This window comes from Phaseolus vulgaris, chromosome 9, assembly GCF_000499845.2.
Source record: "Phaseolus vulgaris cultivar G19833 chromosome 9, P. vulgaris v2.0, whole genome shotgun sequence".
Classification (NCBI taxonomy): domain Eukaryota; kingdom Viridiplantae; phylum Streptophyta; class Magnoliopsida; order Fabales; family Fabaceae; genus Phaseolus; species Phaseolus vulgaris.
This window is the reverse complement of record NC_023751.2, coordinates 24,217,101-24,241,475: the sequence shown is the minus strand read 5'-3', so window position 1 is coordinate 24,241,475 and position 24,375 is coordinate 24,217,101. Positions and strand designations below refer to the sequence as shown.

The 24,375-nt window shown below is 30.4% G+C and overlaps 1 protein-coding gene across 1 annotated transcript; it reads left to right on the top strand.

The window, feature by feature from the left end:
• The first annotated feature begins 11,275 nt into the window (after window positions 1-11,275).
• On the top strand, window positions 11,276-12,840 carry LOC137821757 (mitochondrial import inner membrane translocase subunit TIM8). Its single transcript, XM_068626505.1, has 2 exons — window positions 11,276-11,453; window positions 12,464-12,840. Exons 1-2 carry the CDS (start codon window positions 11,406-11,408, stop codon window positions 12,650-12,652), a joined length of 237 nt encoding a protein of 78 aa, XP_068482606.1. The 5' UTR covers window positions 11,276-11,405; the 3' UTR covers window positions 12,653-12,840.
• Window positions 12,841-24,375: the final 11,535 nt, after the last annotated feature.

Here is a 24,375-nt window from a genome sequence, read left to right as displayed (position 1 = left end):
AAGGTCAAAAAATAAATTTTATAATAGATTAAAAAATTGGATTCAAAGGACATTCGAGTTAAATCCATGATGGATCAGGTTGACAACAATCTACCTAAAAATACCTCTAAAACAATGTTAAATTAAAGTAATTTTTTAATTCATTATGTATTAAGTTTTGTTAAATATATACAAAATAAATAAATAAATATTCGTGTTTTCCTACTTAAAAGGAACTATATAAAATTTAGGCAAATCGACATATTTAACTTACCAATTTGTTGTGGGTGAAGTCGGAATGATAAGTTGAGTCAAGGTAAATTAGATTTCATAAACCAAATTATAAATTATTAAATTTAGTTTAATATATATCAAAAACAAAATAACAAAAAGAAATGTAAAACCACTAGTGTAAATAATATTTTTTACAACGACATATTAGGCCAGTTAAATGAGAACCGGTGTAAACAAAAATATGATGATATTTTTGTAAAATTTAGCACATATTGCACCTCTTGGACTATCCAACCGGTGTAATATGTGATGCTCAGAGCAAAAAGAAAGGGCTTTAAAAATTTTATCTCTGGGATTACATATAACACCGATTGGATAGAGGAACCAGTGTTATATGCCATTCCTAGATTAAAAAAAATTAAAAGTTTTTAAAAATGACCATAACACTGATTCCTCTATACAATCAATGTTATATGTCATTCCTAGAGTTTAAAAACAAATTGAAAAATTTAATTCTAGGCACTACATATAACACCGATTGGATAGAGTAACTGGTTTATATGTAATTTTCAAATTAAAAAAAAAAGCTTTTAAAGTTTTAAAAATTACATATAACACCGTTTGGGCTACACAACCGGTATTATATGTCATCTCAGAGTAAAAAACAAGTTTGTTAATAAAAAGGTATATTACACCGGTTATTACTCATAATCGGTGTAATATATGTTTTTACCTTATTTTCTTGCTTCGTACCCTCACTCTCCATTCGCGCTATTCTAAGTTTTCTTACTCAAGAGTTCATTTTGCTTTTGCTAAAATTGCTGCCTCCACTGCTCCCCCCGCTCACCCCCCCCCCCCCCCCCCCCCCCCCGCTGCTTCTCTCTTATGATGTATTATGTTTGAAATATAATGTATTATATTTTACTTTTTAAATTGTTGTTTTGATTTTTATATATTGAACACTTTGGTATTGGGTTTAGGGTTTGTATGTGACTCTAGAGCACATATAACACCGATTGGGAGACACAATCGGTGTTATATATGCCTTCTAGAGTACATATATTTTTTAATATTTTATTCAGATTTTGGTACATATTACATCAGTTTTTACAATCGGTGTTATATGTAATTGATATTTTACATCGCTAAGATCTAAATCGATAATGGAACCAGTGTTATATATCTCATAGAACCAATGTTATAAGTGTTTTCTGCACTAATGGACACTCAATTTGTTCAATGTGGAGATATATCACCTGCAACACCATCTGCTCACATGCACTACAAGAAATTAATTATTTACTGATAGAAAATTATTAATGACTTTGTGTCAATCAGTAATTTTTTAATTAACAAGAAATTTTAAAGACAAATTTTTATCAACCGAAATAAAAGTTTGTTTATAATTGAGCGTTATTCAATATTTGTTGTCAATAATTGAGTGCGAAATAGTATCCATCGATAATATCTATCGCCAAAATCCGTCAATAATTAAGTGCGAAATAGTATCCATCGATAATATCTATTGGTATCTAGATGCAAATATTATTTGTCGGTAAAATCCATTAGTATATTTCACAATATAAATATATTTGTTATAATTTTCTTTTGTAAAAAATGTTAGGCATCATTATGCAACTTGGCATCTTAGCTTAGCTGACACTTCAAGTAACAACAATCATCTTCCATCACATGAAAAAGTTATTAAAAAAAGAAAAAAGAAAGAAAATACAAAAGAAAAATATGGAAGGACTAGACCAAAACTCATATGTTAACAAAAACGATACATAGGTATACTATACCTATTCATAAAGAATTCTAAGAACAAACTAGATGGAAGCCTATTATATCAATGAAATGATTCTCTATAAATAAATCCTAAATTAGCCAACTTATCACCACACGCATTCCCATGAGTAACCCTAAACCTGATTTTCCCACAGTAATTAAGACAAGTATTTCATCGATTAGGAAGCATCCACTGAACATTAGTCCTAGCAATAAATGCAGCACAAACCAAGACAAAATCATATTCAAGTCATACATTAGTAATCCCCATCTTTTGAGCTTCCTTCATAGCATATATAACTCCATAAAACTCAACAATCATAGCAGTTTGAACTTCAAGAAACGCAAAGAAAGCGCTAATAAACTCCCATACCTCCACAAGTATCAAGACCAGGATATCCCCTAGCAGCCCCATCAGTGTTAATTTTAACCCAGCCTGGTGAAGGGAACTCCTATCTAACAGGAAGAGGATGAATAACTTTACCAGTACAAGTATTAATACCAAAAAACTTAATCACGTTGGAATCCAACATATCTTCTTTATTGAAGCTTTAGACGAATTTCCCACTAGACAAGTTAAATCTCTAATTACCGAAATACCCTTAAAACATCAATCTTATCCTAAAATCTAACCTAATTTCTCATATGTCATATCATCCAAATAGAAAAAGTTATCACAACAAGCTTAATCAATTTAAGCAAAGGACTACCATCACTCTTAATAAAAGAAAGAAGATCATCCTTATTAGAGAAACGAGAAGTAAGAAAAATCTGTTGAACCCAACTCCAAATATACAAAGCATTAGAACATTCAAAAAATAAATGTTGAATAGATTTCTCATGCTTTTCACAAAGCATACACATAGAAATTATATGCAAACCTTTATGATGAATATGTTGATATGTAGGAAGCCGCCATGAATAACTTTCCAGAGTACTAGAGTTTTGGAAGGCAGAATATATGAAGACCAAATGAGTTTACCCCAACCATAGAGAAGTTTTGATTCCAAGAAAAAAGTCCTAGCTGATTTAAGAGTGAAACGACCAGACTCATCTAGAATCCAATTAGGGAGATATTGTTCCACCTAACCATGATATGATTAAAAAAATATTTGTTATAATATTTTTAATTAGGGTTAGTAAAAATAAAAATAATTATTCTAATAATAATTATAATTTTCTTATGATAATTTTTATAATAGTAATACAAATGATTTTATTTTATAAGTATATATAAAAAAAATGAAAATATTAAATTAATAAATAGATGTAATAATTTAAAATATAATAATAACAACAACAACAAAAATGTAATAATAATAATATTAAAAATAATTATGATAATGATTATATTAATAATAATATTAATAATAATTTTGGTAATTGTGATGTAAATAATTTTATTTTATATTAAAATATAATAAATTAATAAATTAATTTAATAATTTATAGTAATAAAGATAATAATAATGAAGATAATAATTCATTACTAGAAAATCATTAAATAGAAACCAATTTTAGGGAACAAAAATAATTACTTGCTATATTGACTAAATTAGATAGTATTTTAGAGACTAAAAGTATTATTTATATCCAAATTAGTTTGTATTATAGATAATTTTTTATAAATTGATATTTAATTAGTTACAAAGATTTTAGCTACCAAGTATTTAGATTTTAAAGTTGATAGTTAAAATATTGGTAGCTAATTAGATATCAATTTAAAAAATATTTATCAATAGTAGAAATTAATTTGCATACCAATAATTTTTTAGTCTATAAAGTAATATCTAACTTAGTCCATATAGCAATTAATTATTTTTTTGTCTCTAAAATTGATTTATATTTAATGATTTTTGTTCTCACCGGTTGACTTGCTTGCCTGTTGAATGGGGTGACCAACTCCAGCGTTGTTTGTCTCTTGTTGTTCTGAAACGTAGCTCCGTTGAAACAGAGGGGTCCTACCTGTTGATTGCACTCCGATGATCAAGTTAGTACAAGGCTTATAAGAGTTTAAGAAGTAGTAAGTTTCAGTCTTAGAAACAGCGTACCTTAACCCAGGGTCTCAAGCCCCTTTCTCTCACGAGAATCTAATCTCAACTGAAAGCATACTCAACAGGAAAATATTTTGTTCAAGAGCACACTCTTTCGGTGTTGCAACAGAATGAAATCTTTCCTCTAGGGAGTGCATAAAATAATAACAAAATAACCACCAGGGCACCAACTCATGTACCAACATCAGGAGTCCATTCTGCTTACATAGGCACCCTACTCATGTTTCGTTATACATGCAACCTAACCACTATGTGCCCTAAAACACATGGGTTTATGTTAAAAGAAAACATTTACATGACCTAGACAGCACATGTACTAAACGTACCCCTAGCTTCACAAATACCCTCTACTAGTAGTCTTATGCTTACCTATAAAAGGTTATTTCAATTATGTCAAGATGGGTTTACTGACCAAACTGGGCCCAACCACATGGCTCATTTTACTGGCCCAACAGCCTAGCTGACCTGTCTTCGCCATGCACCGAGATCCGACCCCCCGAACACTGAGCCCTAAGCACTTTGTCCAATACAATTTTTTTTTAGTGATTATGATAATAATATAAGAAAAATAATTATGATAATAAATACAATAATAATAACATTAATAATTTAATAAAAATAATAATGATATTATTATTATTAAAAATAAATATCATAATAATTATAATACTATTAGTAATTTTCTTATTATTCACAATAATGATATTAATACTTATCAATAATAATTATTATAATATTAATAATAGTATTAGTAATAATAATATTAGTTATAACAATAATAATGTTAATATTAATAATAATAAGATTAATAATAAAAATATTAATTATAATAATGACATTAATAATAAAAATATTAATTATAATAATAATAACATAATAAAAATAATATCAACCATGGCATGACCATTAAATAATATTGGTTTGGTTACATATTCCCATGTGTACATAGTGGACCTCTAAGGACGTAGAAAATAGCTTTAGAATAAAAGTGATATAAATGACACATGAATATTGAATTACTAAAGTAAAAACGTATATAAATAGAAAAATAAGTTATTCAGGTTTCGTTTTAAAAGAACCATCATCTCTCTAAACTTTTCATTTTTCCTTCCTCTGCCTTCTCTTTAACTTTCTGAACCCCTCTGTCATCAGAATGACGATCAGAGTCCACCATTGGATTCCTAGCAGCAAATACTACAAGATTACTCAATCAGAATCTCTGATGGAGTAAGTTCATTTTTACTATTATCTTTGAGTCAAATTTTGAACTTGTTATAGGTAGGTTTGCTTTGCATGTATCACTTTTAGCTTCAGGGTTAGTTCATGTTAGCTTAGAGTCCTATTGATATAATTAGATTCTTAATCAAGATTATGTGGTTCAAGTTAAGTTTTCCTTAGGCCCTGTAGGAGTTGGAACTCTTAGTGAGCACTTGCTCAAACTCAGGTAAGGGAAACTAGTTTAAATTTTTAATGGAATCCTAGATTAGAAGATTTGGATGTCGGGATGATATGATCACCAGTTCCAAACTTGACCTTACAGGATTGTTTGATTTCGAGTAAAGTAGTGTTTTGGTTGAACTTAAACTATGAAATAGTTAATTTTGTATAGTATATGTTGTTTTTTATAAGAGTAAATATTGAATGTGTTTTGTTTGGTATTGTTCTCACCGGTGACTTCACTACAAGAAAATCATGAAATAGAAACCAATTTGTAGAAACCAAAATAATTAGTTGCAATAGTAACTAAATTAGAGACCATTTTAGAAACTAAAAATAAATTTGGTTTCTAAATTAGTTTCTATTATTTTTTATTATTGTTAAATAGTTTCTAAATTGGTATCTAATTAGCAACCAAACTTTTTGCTACCAAATTTAGAAACTAAATAATTGGTAGTTAAAACATTAGTTGCTAATTAGATACCAATTTAGAAACTATTTAACCATAATAGAAAATAATTTAGAAACCATTTTTTTTAGTTTCTAAAATGGTCTCTATTTTAGTTCCTATTGTAACTAATTATTTTGGTCTCTACAAATTGGTTTCTATTTCATGATTTTCTTGTAGTGCTTGGTTGAACGCCTTCTCTTGGATCTGCCAAAGTTGAGTATTGACTTGTGTCTCTCTGTTGAACTAAAACGTGACTTCGTTATGATAGAGGGCGCCCTACCTATTGATTGCACTCTGACCCTCAAGTCAGTAAGGGCTCACAAAAAGTAAACGGTTTTCAGTCTAGTATGCAAAAACAACGTACCTTCATCTAGGGTCTTAGGCCCCTTTTATAACCGCACATGCAACAGTTTCTCGCTTGAGAAAATAAAATCTTAACTGAAAATATACTAAGCACATTAGTCTTTGATCTCTAACAGAAAAATCACCTGCCACGGGCACCAATGATCTTCAGGTGCTAAACCGCAGGCCAACATTCTGCTTTAACTGCACGTCCCTATCTTTTAGGGTTAACAACAACTATCAATAGGTATTTTACATGTGCACCATTATTCTCGGGTGCTCCTCTTTCATTCTCAACAACTATTAATTATTATGCAACTAACATGCATATTATCACAAGAGATAACAATTATATCTTTTATCTATAGAATAATATCATAGGAGATAAAATATATCTTTATCTTTTATCTATAGAATAATATCACAACATATAAAATATCTCTTTATATTTTATCTTCAGAATAATATGATAATAACAATTATATAGTTTATCTTAATTACCTTTTCTGGGTTGACCAACATCTAAGCCAAACTCGTGACCCACCCTTTGGGCCTAATAGCGAGGTCTCGAGCCCTCGAGCACTCTTATCCAGTATAGGTATTAAGAGTAAGAGTAAGAGTAAATTGAATTGTATGATGATATAAGTGATGTGCAAGCAATATTAATTTTTAGTTGTTTGTGAATGATTTTGATTTAGAGATGTTAAATATATATAGGTATTATGGATTTAAAGAGTAACTATCCAATTGTAGCAAGGAATTACTTCTTTAGTTTGATATGTTTGTAATATATCAAATTCTAAAAACTGGTTTCTGCATATCTCGCTCAGATGACATAATTCTCGCTCTAGCAAGAATATAGTGAAAAATAGGGTGCTCTAAGGTCTATTTTCGCTCAAGCTAAATCAAGACTAAATTTTTGTTTGGCCTACAGAAGCCTGATTTATTATATTTTTCTTTTATTGTATAATTTTTTTATTTAATTATATGATAAAAAGTAAGTATTTATGCATTTATGTGAGATTTGTGATATATATTGAATTGTTTATAAATTTAAACTTTGATGTGATTTAATGGTATATTGATATGTTAAATGAAGTATGCAATGAACTAAAAATGTGATTTATTACTTTCTACACATTACTATATGCAGTTGCAGTTGAAAAGAAAAACGAGCTATATGATTTATATACGATCAAACACATATCTAAAGTTTTCAATACATTACAGTTTTATCACATAGTTTTTATGGAATGAAGCTTCATCCAAGGTTGCCACCCTTTTTATATGAAAATCTTGACTGGACAAAGGGTTTTGAACTAAGTGTCCACGTGTTATAATTTTCTTGTTTAGTTTATTTAAGGGGAAAACAATTTCTTATAGTCTATAGTCATATAAATTTTGTCTTTATTACAATTTTTGAAAGTTATCTATTATAATGATATATATATATATATATATATTAGTTTTTAACCGTCTAAAAATAAAAAATTTAAAATAACATCTAATATAAATAAACATGATTTTTTTCTTTTTAATAAATTATTTAATATGGTTATATTTTTTTAAGTCTGATACATGATATCTAACATGAATTTTATATAAAAGAAAATTAAATTTAAAATAATAGTTTTAAATATAGAATTAAAAGCAAGGTTTGTTTAATTATAAAGCATAAAACAAATAATTAATTTTATACATTTCGAAAGAAACACAATACAAAGGTTAGTGATAATATCTTGTGTGATTATGTCCAGGAATCTGTGTAGAACTGACTCAGCTTTTTCTTGTTTTTCCTTGACATGTGGGGCTACAAAGCTTCATAACCAAGAACAAATTAAATCATTACATTGATTTGCATTTTGAAAAAAAAAAATGAAATTCGAAATTTACTAGTTATAAAGTTATCTTAGTGACAAGGAGGATTTGATATTTAAGTTTAATTTTTATTTACGAATTTTAATTATTGGTGGATAGATGAGTCATCCACTCAGACTTTATGTCCCCTGCAGGTGTTTCTAAAGAAAAATTTCTTTATTTCCTTTTTAATAGTTTTCTTCACCAAGATTTAGTTTAATTAATTTGGCTCGGTATATGAGGTTAATTTGTCGTTTGCAAAGTTTTTGGAGAATCTAAGTTAGACATACAAAGAATGGAAAATCAAAGAAGGGCCAATCTTTGAGTAAAGAAAGCAAAGCCACAACTGGCAGAGTCAACTACACTAGAAAGGTATATAATAAAACACAAGATTGGTACTGTGAGTATGCTAAAGATTGGTACTTTACTTCACTGAGAAGATGTTGCTTACATGTACTTGCTTTGAATAGTTAACCTTTTTCCACGTAGCTAAAGATTTAGTAAGATTGAGTCCCAGGGTAGAAAAATGTAAAGAAAATAAAAGCCCCTATGGCATATTTGGAAGGTTGAATCCCTTTGCACACAGCAGCATCAAAGCAATGCACTTTGTGTAGGTGATAACCCTTTAAACCCTTTAGAAGCAGTGTCTTTTAGTGGGGTCTAACTTCTTTTTTTAATGCAACTTTTTGAATAATGTTATTCATCGTATGAAGATTTTATTTAAGAAAAATGCTCTATTTAGAGTAACCACTTATCACTTTTTTGTTGATATATTTAAACAATGATTATTTCCATTTGAACTGGTTTTGCAGTTTCCTTTTGTGTGCGTGCGTAAGTGGAGTCTCCAACCAATAATTAATCATGTGTTGCATGATCTCCTCCTAAATGTAGCACAAAAGGCAAGTTATGCTTAACGCATAAGAAACTTGGCTAGTCTATTTCCCATGGTACGTACTTCATATGGCCAACTAAATTTGAGAGTGCACTCATTATATAGACCCATCAGAAGAAGCATAATGAACTTGGAAATTATCTGAGGGAAACACCTAACACCTAACACCAAACATATATTATTCAACGTTTGATTATATATTCATTGTAAGATAAAGTTCATGACTGAAAAAACGTTTCTAATATTTAAACATGATCAAAGATTATATAAAAAAACACATTCAAATTATATAAATGTGGAAGTTAAAAAGAAATTAACCTCTCCTCATTGTCATTGTAACTAATTGCTTCTACGTTTTGAACTCTTACTCTCTATATACGATAATGTTGTATAATAAAGAGGAGAGTAAGCTCACTAAAGTGTAGAGCAAAGGCAGTTCTATCTATCATAGAGTTTTGACCGTTTTCGAAATAATGCAAAAGGCATGTATCAAATAATCCACAAGATATTTGATAATGGATTGAATAAGTATTCTAAAAAAAATAATTTACGAAGATTTGCTAACATTCTCTCACTTGGTCCATTTATTTAATTATCAATAAAAAAAACTAAATACATGTTGTTTCTATAATTAATTTCCTATAATTGTCTTTCTAGTGTCGGGTTATGTTCATTAAGTTTACCATGAACACTAGACTGGTGAGATGGATCACTAATTGTTGAATTCGAAAAGAGAAAATAGTTTTCACAAAAGGTTTGAATCCAACTTTGAGTGATAAAATTTTTACAAAAATAATTTTGTTTTGGTGAAGTTAATCCAAGATATTGTATTTGGAGAGGTTAGAATACTCGGTGCACCTAGAGATGTTAGAACACTTGGAGAACCTATAGAGGTTGAGAATACTAGGAGAACCTAAAGAGGTCGATAATACTTGTGTAACCTAATAAGGTGTAAGAATACTATGATAGGGAAAAACTATTGAGTGAGTTGCTCAATGGGACTAGACGTATGGTGGTCACATTCTTCTGATTATTCTCCTTCATTGTTGGTAAAATATTTCTAGGCTTTACTAAACTCTTTGTCATGTCCATAAGCATAAACTTCTCATTAGCTATTAACCTACCAACATATGGATAACCTACCAATGTATCTGTCAAGTCATGGTTATAAGACCCACAAAGTAATTCTACCATCCATCCTTCATTACCTTTAACCGATTTCTCACACAATCTAAAAGGACAATCAAATTTCTTAATTCCACTTCGAGTAACCTCTAAGTCCTTTTATATCATTTGTATTTATCTCCTCTCTCACAACTTAATAATTCATACATATTTTTTTCTCATTGGTCATTCCATGTATTTGATCTTAATATAACAATAACAAAACCAAAATCATAGACAACCTTTCTGACTCACTTCAACATGTCATCCGACTACCAAATACCTATAAAAGTTATCACAACTTCATATTTAATTCACCAAATAATACATAATATCAAAATACTTTTCTACCTTGACCTTAACCCCACATATACGGACATCAACCTCCTGGATAACCATGTGTAAATCCTAGGATATTCATCATACTCCTGCAACAATTAAATACACATTAAACATAAAAAAAACATGTTAAAATTCTCAAGCCAACTCTCATTCTACCTTCCAAAATAACAAATCTAAGAAGAGGAAAAAACATTTTAGTATTCATGCAAATTGTTTAATAGAATGCATATAAAACAATTCCAAAATTTCCCTCCGTGAATATAATATTCAAACGAAATAAAGTTTTCAAATTACCTATTCGGGAACGTACCACTCAATTATAGAAATTCAAGTATGGAATGCAAATACAACACCTCAAACACATTTTACATTACCTATCTTGAAAGTGTTTTCTCGACTCCGAATTTAGGAAAGCCAATTTTCACCATTTCACCTAAAATCACTACAAAACAACCCATTCTTACCTAAATCACTAACCAAAAGTTCTAAACACCACCACGATCTCAGCCGAGCTCAACCTTGCCAGCAGTACCTCCATAAGCCACCAACACTGAACATGCTGCTATGGAAGCAGCGTGTTTGAAATAAAAGGCTCAAGGACAATTTCGGAATTCGGAAGAATGATGAGGTGCATTTTCAAATTAATTGGGTGCAGGAAGCAAAAGCCTACCAATTATTGGATTGGGCCTTGAAAACGATTGTTTGGTTCATCTATCATTTCGGCTGTGCTAAGGGTTTTGAAAAGGTTTGCGACCAAAGGCCAAGGGTTTTACTGTTTTAGGTTTAAGTTGAAATCCCAGTTTGGTTCGCTTGTGGCATTAGGGTTTTTGTGAGATTTGGTTGAAGAGTTCTCTCTACTATCGCCATGGATCTTTCAGACCTTAACACAGCTGAAATGCAGAAATTCTACTCTGTAAGTTTAATTTCTTCAAACCTCTTGTTAGAATACTGTGATTTTACGGTTTTTTATTTCTTTAAATGAACATATCCACTCCGATTTAAGCAAATATTCGTTGATATCGGTACACACGTATATTCGTCTTTTATACTTGTTAATTATGAATTATGCGAAGGTTGATTCTGTTGTTTTAGCTATAAAAGTCATCTGAATTGTTATGCTAGCTACGAAATAAAAAATGTCTACCTTATATTGATTAGTGGAAGCATGTATTACGTTTTGCAATGTGTGATGATGTTTTGGCAGTGCTATTTAATGATTCGTTAGTTTTCAGTATTTGAGGAAGTACAGGTGTGTCGATTTTCTTTTCTGACTGAGTTTTGGGAAGTTATGCTTGACTTTACTTTCAGTTGCTTAAATCTTACTTTTACCTATCATCATATTCTTCGAATACAGTCTAAAGAAATCGGAAGATGGATGAGAAAAGCTGCATTTATAAGCTACACATATCTGTTTGTGTTCTGTTCTGTGTTCAATTATATTTTAGCGATTGTTGTATGTATACCTGACAATGAGGAAAGTTGTGAATCGAGTAAGAGTGGATCTAATCACTAGATACACTGTCACAAATAAACCAGAGATGTGACTAAAATACAAAAGATAAACTTAGATTATAAGAGTGATATGAAAAATAATTTTAGTTTGTAAATTAAGTAGTTTAAGTGTGTAACCTTGCTGTTACTGTTTCAAGCCATATTCTGAGATGGTTTTTGTTCTTCTATGCTTCTTTTTGTATGCTGTTATTGTGAGGATTATGATACTTAAGTATCATTAGTTGGCCACATTCCGTTATTTATTGCTTGGAGAATGTTAATGGTACTCCAGGATGTACTACTACTTATAAGTAGGCTATCCCTTCTCTTTTAGTATTTTTTTTGTATCTGCCTTCAGTATCAGAATAAACACAAGTTTTGCCTATGCAATTCATTAAAGTAGTATGCCCTTAACTATCCCTCTAAATTCAGGAAGAACAGCAAAGAGCCATGGTTAATGAAATGGTGGCAAAGCTAACGAGTGAATGCTGGGACAAATGCATCACAGGTACACCTGGGAATAAATTCAGTTCCAGTGAATCTAATTGTCTTTCAAACTGTGCACACCGTTACTTGGAGATGAGCATGCTTATCATGAAAAGGTTTCAGAGTATGCAATGAAGATCAAGTGTTATCATGGTGAAATTTCTCTTTTGCATGATCATCAATATTGGAGTCTTATTATCTGGCAGCTATGTTTCTTTGGATTAATTTATATTTGTTGAGAGTGTTGTGTCCAAATATCTAGTTTACATTTTGGCGTTCCTGAAATTTATAGAGGGAAACAAACTCGGCCTATTTGTGAATTACATATAGCTTGCGTGACTGATTATAAACGATTTGCTAATTCAAAACAGATAAGCATGTACGAAAAATTATATGATTTGTTAATGTCTGGAACCTTTAAATTAAGAGTTTGCATAGAACAACAGTATATAGTAATCTTAGCGGGGTCTTACTGGAGGCATTTCTTTGATTAAAACAATATATCTGTTTGGACAAGAAATCTTAATAGATCAGATTTACAATCGTAGCATCCTATCCTCTATACATCCCAGGAGAGCCAACTCAACGCTCAGCCCGATCATATGGCTTCAAAGTCTTCCCACTTTGTTTTCTCTTCACCCATTTTCATGATTTTAGGTATCCATGTATTTGAACTAACCCACGTCATGTAGATAACATCTAATAACCACAATAAAATACTAATGGAAACTAAATAATGTATAAATATAAATGTATAGTAAATTATCATTCTCTTTGATAAATTAATCCTCATATATTAATATAAAAGATAGAAAGTTGTAATTTTTCTATATGCAAACAATAAAATACATTATGAAATAAAATTTTAGTAACTGCTTTTAATTTAACCATAAGAATATAAAAGTTATTTTAAAACCACTTTAGATGCACTTTTAATTTGATATTTTAATATTTTAAAGTTATTTTAGATGACATTAAAATTTTGCTACCTACAAATATGTTTCTTACAAAAGAACTAAGCATTTTTGTTTCTCCATTGTACCTGGAGATATGTAAGAGCAGGACACCATCTCTATCAAGCCAAAATAATAAAAATAATATTACTCTTTAATAATAATAATAATAATTTTAAAATTTTATCGGCAAAAGAACTATACTAAATAAATGATAAATCATCATTTCATTTGTTTTAGGGGTAAAATAAATATTTTTAAGTTAGGTAAATATCCACATTTAATTAGAGACAATCATCTTTTTATTCTAAAGTTTTTCCTACATATATATTTTTGTGGTTCCGTATTAACCCCAATTGCGATAATTTATATGATGATGCAATTTAAATTAGACAATCTTATCTGATTTCTATTGATATCTTATTGCTTCACAGAAGCCTTATCTTAAATGAGGAGCTTGTAATGGTTCCTCAAATGCAATCATGATATGTTTTTCCTTATCAAACATTGGGTTGAATTGTAGTTGATGATACCTGTGAAATAGGAAATTAGTATTTTTAATCAGTCTTACGTTTCTTGTCTTTTTGATGAAGGGACGAAAGGTCCTGATAAAACTTCAAGTTTGTTGGCAAGAGTGAATGTGTGGCGAAGTCTTGATTTGGTTTTTTTGAACTTGGAGAATGATTGAAAGGATGCAGTTTGATAAGAGGTAGCCATAAATGGTTGATATTAATAATGTTGTATGGTTAAGGCATGGGTTCGGTTGGTTAACTTTCGTTGGAAATAGACTATACCACAAATACGAGGGAGACCAAGGGTGTGTGTCCAATATGTTGTTTGGAAGAATGGGCTGTTGATTATGTGATTGGATTGTTTGTTGAGGGTGCTAAAACGTGGAAGCACTTCTGGAGGGAGGCGAAGAAAGATTTCGAAGAGGGCATCATTGCACAGTTCCACGGATGCAGAGGCACAGGGACAAGATGTTCGATGGAAGGATTGCATGAATTTCACAATCCATTTCAAGCATTTGGATAATGTCATTTTCCTCTGCTATTCTATTGCTCAATTGGAGGATTCTCTGCTACAACTACAAAAATCTTGGACGTCAATCTCAATATTCTCCAAAAACATTTCATCTTATTACTTTCTATATTATACAACAATGTCATACGTTTGGTACAGAGACTAATAAGGCACGCCTTTTAATTTGTAGCGTCACAAAAAAAATCTCTTAATTTTTTGTTCTCTTCTTAATAAGGTCACAATGACCTACAATGGCTCAAATTCATGGACATATCACCTATTCCATTACCCTCAAATTTCCACGTCATTGGCAAACTCATCTGCATAATCGCTGTCCTCCTCCTCAACTTCATTCTACAAAGAAGGGTTGCATAGAAAACAAAGATGTAGTAGAACCTGTAATTTCGCTGCCGCCATATATGTTAAAGCAAAGAAGCAACAAAAAAATCCGGACGGACTTAACAAGTGGCCAAAATAATCCAAATTCTCAAATCCAATTTATAATCATCCAAATTCATATTACTTTTAATCCATTTAAATGGATTTATCTCAAATTCAAATCCATATTTTTGGATTTTAAGTTCAATCCATTTAATTGGATATGGATTATATATAAATTGGATACATTTTTGGATTATCCAAAATGAATTTTGGGTTAGATTTTGACTTGGTTCGGGCTGAGGTTAAGTCGAGTCAATCTGGGACGATGTCGAGCTAAGTCAGCCCGAACCCATGTCGAATTGAGGCGGCCTGGGTCCAACTCGACTCAACTCAATCCGGGTCAAAGTCGAGCTAAGTCAGTCTGGGCCAAAGTCGAGTTGAGTCGATTCGGGCCCAAGTCGAACCGAGTCGGCTCAAACCAAAGTTGAGCCGAGTTAACCCGAACCCAAGTCAAGTCGAATCAATCCAGGCCAAAGTCAAGTAGACTGAGCCAGAGCCCAAGTTGAGTCGACACTTGAACAAGGTCGAGTCCACGTTGGGCCCATGTCAAACTAAGTCGGCCCAAGCCAAGTCCGTCTGGTCCAGGTCGAGACGAGTCAGTCTAAGCCCATATCAATCTAACTCGACCCACATCCATGTTGAGTCAGATCGGCCTAGGCCTGTGTCGATTCAAGTTGACCCGGGCCCATGTCGAGCAAAGTTGGCCCAGGTCCATGTCGATTCGAGTAGGCCCGGGACCATGTCGAGCAAAGTTGGCCCGGGACCATGTCGATACGAGTCATATTGGGTCAATGTCGAGCTGAGTCAACCTGGACCCCTATCGAGGCCTGAGACAACGACGAACCGAGTCGGCCCGGGCCCGTGTCAAGCGAAGTTGGATCGAGCTGACGTAGAGCCAAGTCGGCCCAGGCCCATGTCGAGTCAGATCGGGCCCATGTCGAGCCGAGTCGATCCAGACCCATGTCAAGCGGAGTTGGATCGGGACGATGTCGAGCCGAGTCGGCTTGGGCCTACATTGAGCTGAATCGGCCCAGGTTGATATGTTAACCTGGGTCAATGTCTTGTCGATGTTGAGCCGAGTAGACCCAGGCTGATGTCGACCCGAGTTGGCCCGTGCCGATGTCTAACCGAGTCGATCAGGGCAATTGTTTAGCCGAGTCGGTCTGGGCCCATGTCGAGCCAAGCTATCCCGGACCCATGTCGAGCAGAGTCAACCCAGGACGATGTCGACCTGGTCCCATGTCGAGCTGATGTCGAACGAAGTTGGGTCGGGCTGATGTCGAGCGGAGTCAGCCTGAGCCGATGTCGGATTGAGTCAGCCTGAATCGATGTCGGATCGAGTAAGCCTGGGTCGGTGTCGAGCCGAGTCGACCTGGGTCGATGTCGAGTCTACCCAGACCCATGTCGATGAAGTAGACCCGAGACTATGTCGATACGAGTCAACCAAACTGATGTCGAGTGGAATCGGCCCAGGTCGATGTCGAGCCGAGTCGGCCTGGGATGATGTCGAGCCGAGTCAGCTTGGGACGATGTCGAGTCGAGTCATCAAATCTTACAATATTAAGCCCAAATTCATATTCCAATTATTCTACACTACTTTTTCTAATAAATGGTCTTATGAAATCCTAATGTACACTATACAATTAATCAAACTAAAGCATGGTTCAAAATGATGACTTGAGCTTGCTGAAACCAACTAAGTCTCGGTCTTCTTGGAATATGTTGTTCAATGCTCTAGTTATTCTTCTATGGTGTGAAGATCTTCTTGGATATACTCTATACATGTTTTCATCCTAGAGGTTTTCTCTTTATTGGACCTAAAAATGATAAATAAAGCCCAAATTTAAAATCTAAATAATTGGTAACAAAAATCTTGGTTGCTAATTTGACACTAATTTAGAAACCATTTAACAATAATAGAAACTAATTTAGAAAGCAAAATTTTTTTTAGTATCTAAAATAGTCTCTAATTTAGTCACTATAGCAACTAACTATTTTTTGTTTCTAAAAATTGGTTTTTATTTCATAATTTTCTTGTAGTTGTAGTTTTCTTCTACATGTAGTGTAATAAAAGAAAACAATCAGAAAAAATTTCTATATTGCAATGCTAGATGCAACCAAGAGCGCAAGTTTCCAAGATAATGTTGAATACTGGTCAGCGGGTTTGTATATAATTTTTTCTAGTACATTTATGCATCTAAAATTTGAATCACAAGTAGCCAAGACACAAAGGAATGAGTGTGCCAAATTTTAGGTCCTGACCAAATTTTAACAATAACAAAACAAAGAACAATTTGTCTACGGTGGTCACCAAACGCTTAGCGAAAGGATGTGAACTTGTAAAATTTGTCAAAAATTGTGTAGTTGGAATTTGAGTCCCAATTTTTTTCATCACAAATGCGCAAGACAATAAGGAAGAGTTAGTCAAAGTTTTAGGTAAAAATGTGCACTAAAAAATTTAAACAATTAGTAAACTGAGAGCATACAACTCAATCGTGCACTGAACACAATCATACTAAGCATCAAGCTTTTACAAATTATATTTTTTTTTAGAATGAATTTTGATGTGCCTTTTTAACGCAGTGTTACTAATATCATGAAGAATTGTGTTCAAAATTTCGCAACAAAATTCAATGTAACTTGACCTAGACAAATTTTTCAAATCAGCATACTTACAACTCTAGGTTTCAAGAAAGAAAGTCTAAGGAATCCAATCAATTAGAGAGTAGGACTTGCCAGACAAATAGAATTTATGAAATTTGAGAACTTTCTATGATCTAAAATAAGTTAGAAGTGAAAGCACACAAAACACAATAGGCACCATTATAAAAAACACAAAACCCAAAATAAATAAATAAACAAACACTTATTATTATATAATGTTATTATTTAGGGTTTACTTAAACTACCTTTAATAATTAACTGATTAAGTTCTTATAAAGAAACATAAGCATATAGTTTGTATATTTAATTAGAGAGTACACTATAACTAATATAAGATAATTAATTAATTCAACACAATAATTCAAACACAATTTATCTTCTCATTATTTTCTTTCACTCAGTGACACATTATAGAAAAAAAAAATATTAACTCGATAGATTTATATAATGATTAAATATTTTATGTTCACACGTTAATTTCAAAATCACAAGTGAATGAAAAGGGGTAAATATTATAATAATTTTATTTTTAATTTATACATCATATTCAAGGTTTAAATATTTGTTCATGTCACTTTTTTATTCGTAAGTAATATTAAGATTTTCAAGTTTGATAATATGAACTAAAAATATAAAAAAATATGGACGAAAAATATATCTAAGTTAAATAAATTATTGATTTTACTATTTTATTAGTTACTTTAAAAGAAATAAAAAATGAAAATGAAAATAATTGTACTAGTTTTTAAAATTTTACGAATTTAAATTATTCCTGAAAGTAATTTTAATCATCGCAGTTTTAAAGATACAAAAAAAATATTTGAAAATAAAATCTGTATCTAGGATCACCTTCTGTATTTTGTATTTTGCTTCAATAAATAAAGGTTTATTTTCTTCTGTGAAATCTATGATTTTTTTTTTCATATTTTCTATAAGAAGTAATTTTGTTCAAACAAAAAGTACTAAAAAACCCCAACAACCTTTTAGTATAAATTTATTTAATATAAATTTTATTTTTTGAAAACTGCAAACATAAATTTGCATTGAATTTCAAGGATATTGGAGCAATTAAATATTTTTGTTGTTGTTGTTGGGCCAACAGATGTGGATAGAAGGCTGAGAAGGGAACAAGAAATGAAAAAGAGAAAAATGGCCCACGAAATGACCCAGTTACAACGATCTCAACAACCCTAACTCGAAAATGAAAACGAAATCCATGCAAAATTTGAGAATGCAGATAACGTAAACGTTTCTGGAATTCTCATACGGATCTAAAATATAAGATTAAAAGATAAGAAAATGAAATGGAAGTATGTAATCATGGTGGAACTGCGACTGAAAGAAAAGAAAAGAAAATGTGAAGAAATTGTCTGGATTCAGAGTTTGCCATTATTATGCCGGAAGTCTACAGTGACATGGAATTTTCTTGTTCTGAAATTTCAAGGCTGAGCTAGCCACGAAAACCATGAGACACGAGTCTTTGTGGTTTGAAGTTCATTACGTTTTGTTGCCTCGTCAGGTACACGATAATTAGATAAGACCTAATAAAATTTCACCATCTTTGCGCACATGGCATGACAGGTTCATGGGACCTTCATTAATTTTGTTCAATCTGAATGATGCTCTCACGAACTTCCATTACCTATGTGCAAGAAAAAGAGTCCACAATAGCTGCAGGAGATCTTGTTATGTCGTGGCCAAGATCCAAAAACAATGTGTCACTTAAATGACTTGGTTTCAAGTGGATGAATTAGAGGTTATAGTAAATTGCCTTAGCCTTCCGCCAAAGTAATCTATTTCATAGCCTCACGTTTAGGGCATTAACGCCACCAACACTCTCGCTCCAACAACACCACATTAACTCACTCATAAAAGCACCTAGCCAACCCAATTAACTCTATAATAATAACAATAATAATAATAATACAAAACTTTCCTTTCGCCATTTTAGTAGTAAAGACTACTAATACAATAGTCCATTGGTTTTCAATGGTGAATGATTACACTTTAATTAGAATAGGTTTTGGTTAATATTAACTCATGAAAGAATATTTTCTTTAAGATTTTATATCAACTAGAAATGTAAATTGTGTTTATAAAGTTGATTTCAACTTAAATTTAATATACTTTATTAGCTTAACTGACAACATATTGATTCTGCAGAACCAACGTCCACACCAGTTTAAGTTGCTGATCCCCGAATTTGCGAAGTGGCACCATGTGAATGGTTTTGGTAGCTTCCAATTACTTCATGACATTGAAGTGTTACCAAGAATCATGTTTAGGAATAGTTATGCTTGAAGCCAGGTTAATTATCTCAAATGCAAGTGAATGTAAACTCAAACTGCTAATAATTTAATGAAAATATTTTGTGGGTGTAACTGTAAACTATTTCTAATTATTTTAACCCTATTAAAAGAAATCATTCAAACATAATCATCAATTTTTATTTTCAATAACTTATTTTTATTTCACGTTTATTTTTAACTGTGGTTAGTAAAATTAATTAATTTGATATACATTTGAATAGAGAGAAAATGTGAGTACTGGGATTGGCAGAAGACTGATAAAATGTGACAGGTGTGTAACAGACTTTGACTGGTAGGAGACAAGACTTATTCTCTGGGCCTGCTAGAAGGAAATGACATTACTTCAAACTGGTTTGTAACATTAATATTGTTATTCGATCCAATAATGAAACTGAAAAGATTATGAGACTAATTTCTTGTCAAATTGGTCCAACAATCCGATTGAGCCTTGTTAAATAAAAACACTGGTATTATCAGTAAATCCGAAAAAAAAAGTATATAAAAAAACACTTTTACTTTATTAATGTGTTAATTAAAGGGTACTTATCAGTGTTAAATATTAATTTAATTCGTAACTGATATATTTATTATCTGTCATTTTTGTGAAAACAAAAAAAAAAACATAAAAATTAATATAGAAGTGATGGATCCTATTATTATTATTTCTAAGATGGATATCTTAAAATAAGAAAAATCCACCTCAGTCCTACGTGTAGTTGACAATAACATTTCCAGGATATGATTAGGTAATGACTGCCATCCGCATACAAATTAGTTTTTTTTATAAGACTGTGATATATAAATTAATAAACATTAATTCTGTGTGTTTGATTACTGAATTTAAGTTGTTTGTCAACTATTTTTGTTTTTATTTAATTAATTTAAATTTATGTATTTATTATACAATATAAATAAAAGGAATAAAATAAGAAATATTGTAACTATTTTATTAGGATTCAATTTTTATATATTTTTTATTTGCACATAAAAGCCTGAAAAGGTAGATAGAAGAGAAGGAATACTCTACTTATCCTATTTACAATAAACAAATTAGATCTCCTGCTTCTTCTTTTGATATAAAAATCATGTCTCAAAATCTAATAATCTAATAAGCAGAATACTTTAATGTCTTTAATTCAAGAATATAATTTTGTTTGTAGTGGATACGGATTACAAGGAAAATGCACGTTTGATTATCTCATCTATATTTTTTTCCAAGTATAAATTTACGTATACATTCTTATACTTAATTGGTATGAATTTTTTTTGTCTTATCCTTATTTTTATGAAAGAATGGGTATATTTATATTAATGTTTGTATTTTTTTTATTATTTTAAATATTAATTAAATAATTTTATTAAGTATTCAATGTTAAAAATGATACACATTTTTTCCTTCAATATCAAATATCAAGAAAGAAATTATAGTTATATAAATATTAAATAAGACTATGAAATAAGAATTAGATAAAGATCAAATAATTATAAAAAAAATAAAAATAATCAAATATATGACATCTATAAAAAGAAAGACGGGTATAAATTTTTAAAATAAAATACAATATTTTTTAGTTACTATTGTCATAAATTATTTTGTAAATTTTCATACATTTTAACTAGTAACAATAATGAATAAAAGTGAATAATGATATCAAATAAGAAGAAATAAAAAGTTTATTGACTCATATTTTGTTAATGTTTTTATTAGCTTATTTTCTTAGTCATATTTACACTTTTGTTTTTCATAATTTGGTGTGGTTAAGGATGGAAGGGAGTGGATTTTAAGTAACCTTTTATTTTCACATTAATGTGTGAAGAGATGAGATAAGAAGATGAAGGAAGTTGACACAGACTCCATTTTCACATGTTAAAAACAGAAGAAAGACAAATTACATGAGTGGAAAGGCTTGTCCATTCATTCCTTCATCAAATGTCACCTTTTAAGTTAAATATGTGCTAAAATTATCACTTAATCATAAACTATTATGAAGGTTAGAACTGGTTAAATATGAACCTATTTGGTGCCTTACGTACATTTTTTAATTCACGTAATATTTCATTATAAAAACATTTTGGTTGTTTACAAAAAATTCAACTCTCATATCTTATATTCTCTCAAATTAATCACATAAATTTATAAAATATTTCACTTGTTTATCTTTTTTATAATATTTTACAGACACAATGCATTAGAATTACATTATTTATAAATATTTTTTAAGACTTAAATAAAAATAATAATAATAAGTATAAATTTTAAAATAAATAATAAAAATAAAATATATTAATTTTAAAGGGAAAATAATAATAATAATAATAATAATAATAATAAGTATTACTTTTAAAATAATAATAATTATTATTAATTAATTTTAAAATAATAAATAAAAATAACAATAGAAATTATGAATTGAATAATAATAATAATAATAGTAATAAAAAATTAAAAAATATATTTTACTATTTTTAAATATTTTTAAAAAATATTTAAAAATAAATAAATTTAACGACAAATTTTTATTCACATATCTGAATCCGTTGATAAATTTAACATTACCTACACATATTATCCACGAAATTGTATCTGTAGGTAAATTCAACATTACCTACATAGTATTACCCACAGTAAATTTTACATTGTTCACAAATTTTACCCATGAATCTATATTCATAAGTAAATTCAATATTATTATTAATATAAGTTATTCGTAAGTAAGCAAGATTACTTCTGAATTTATCCACGAACTAGAGTGGGTACCTACAGACTCAAGTTGGTGAGTATTATCTACGGACTCAAGTTGGTCGGTATTACCTACGGACCCCAGTTAATAGAAAATATTTACACACTAAAGTTGGTGGTATTACCTACGGACTAGAGTTAGTGGATATTACCTACAAACTGAAATTGATACATATTAATTATTTACAAACTAGAGTTGTCGGTGTAAGCATAATATTAACATTATAAATTAATTAATAAAATTAAAAATAAAAAAAATATTAATAATAATAATATAAATAATATTATTTTTAATAATATTAATAGTATTAATGGTATTGATAATATTAATAGTATTAATGATATTGATAATATCAATAATATTGAAAATACTAGTAATATATGAAAATATCACATAGATGGAGGCTCCCAATTATCTCAACTCATTGTCATCACTACAGTGATGAAGGTCTGTATTGTGAGCTGATGGAAGTCTGTATTGTAAATGCAAAGAGCTATTTTTAAAGAGTCACCTCCTAGGTTAGGATCAATGCAAGTTACAAGTAGTAGATATGAAGTCAAACAACTTGTGCTACGGATGATGTTTAATGTTCTTATTATGAAGGAGATGGTATTTTTTTCCTTCGCTAAGTCTTTTTATATATCATAGGTATTTAATCTTGGGTGACTTTATTGTTACCTTATATGTTTGATATTACATGAATAAAATGTGACGGAGAAGTTTGTAGGTTTATGGTGATATTGGATGGATTTTTTGGTGTGATTTGTGTATAAATTGACTATTTGTAGATAGATTGGGATACCTCAAGTACTCTTTTATTTATTTATATATATATTTTTTTCTGATAAAAAAACTGTCATTGCTGTAGTTTTCAAAAAACCAATTAGAATACTAACGTTTAGTTATCATTTGTATTCACACTAACATTCATAATAGATATGGATACTCTGATCATTCTAGAAAAATCTATTGTGGTTACTTTTTGTGTGCCGCCAACTCTTCATATTAATCCTTTAATATCATTGCGAAATAACATAATAATATTATAAAAAAATATATATATATATATAAATAAAACTCTTCATTTTTCCTTAAGAAATAATAAAATAAATATGTAAAATAGGAGAAAAAAATCCAATATAAAAATTGTAACATATATACATATATAATCTATTCATAAGATCGATTATATTAATATGTTAAAAAATATTAAAAAAATTACAATTTTACTATTTTCTCTAATTCTTTTTCTTTTATTTTTCAGTCTCCCATTTTCCGTGTCTCAACTAATGCCCATTAAAAAAAATTAAAAAACAGAAAGGGCTAGGATTTTAAAACAAAAAGTTAAAACAGTATTAAGGAGAGGGAGCAGGCAAAGATGATGCAATTAATTGTATGAAAGGCATTTGCGTGGTTGACATTTGAGATGAGGTTTGTTCCATTTCATGTACAGCTTCTCCTCTGCTGGGTCCCTCTCCCATCATTGAGGAAACAGAGATAGATTCCGAACTCATCATATTCACATCTCATCTAACCTAATACTTATATAACACTAATAATAATCATCATCATCATCAAATCTAACCTCAATACAAAATTCAGATGATTTAAACTCTAGTACTCTGTTTTCGTTAGTGAAAAAAAGACCAATGACATCTTTGACGGCCAAATTTCAACGTGAGTCACACGACAGCAATGGGTAAACCCTACGTTTAGAAATTTCCATA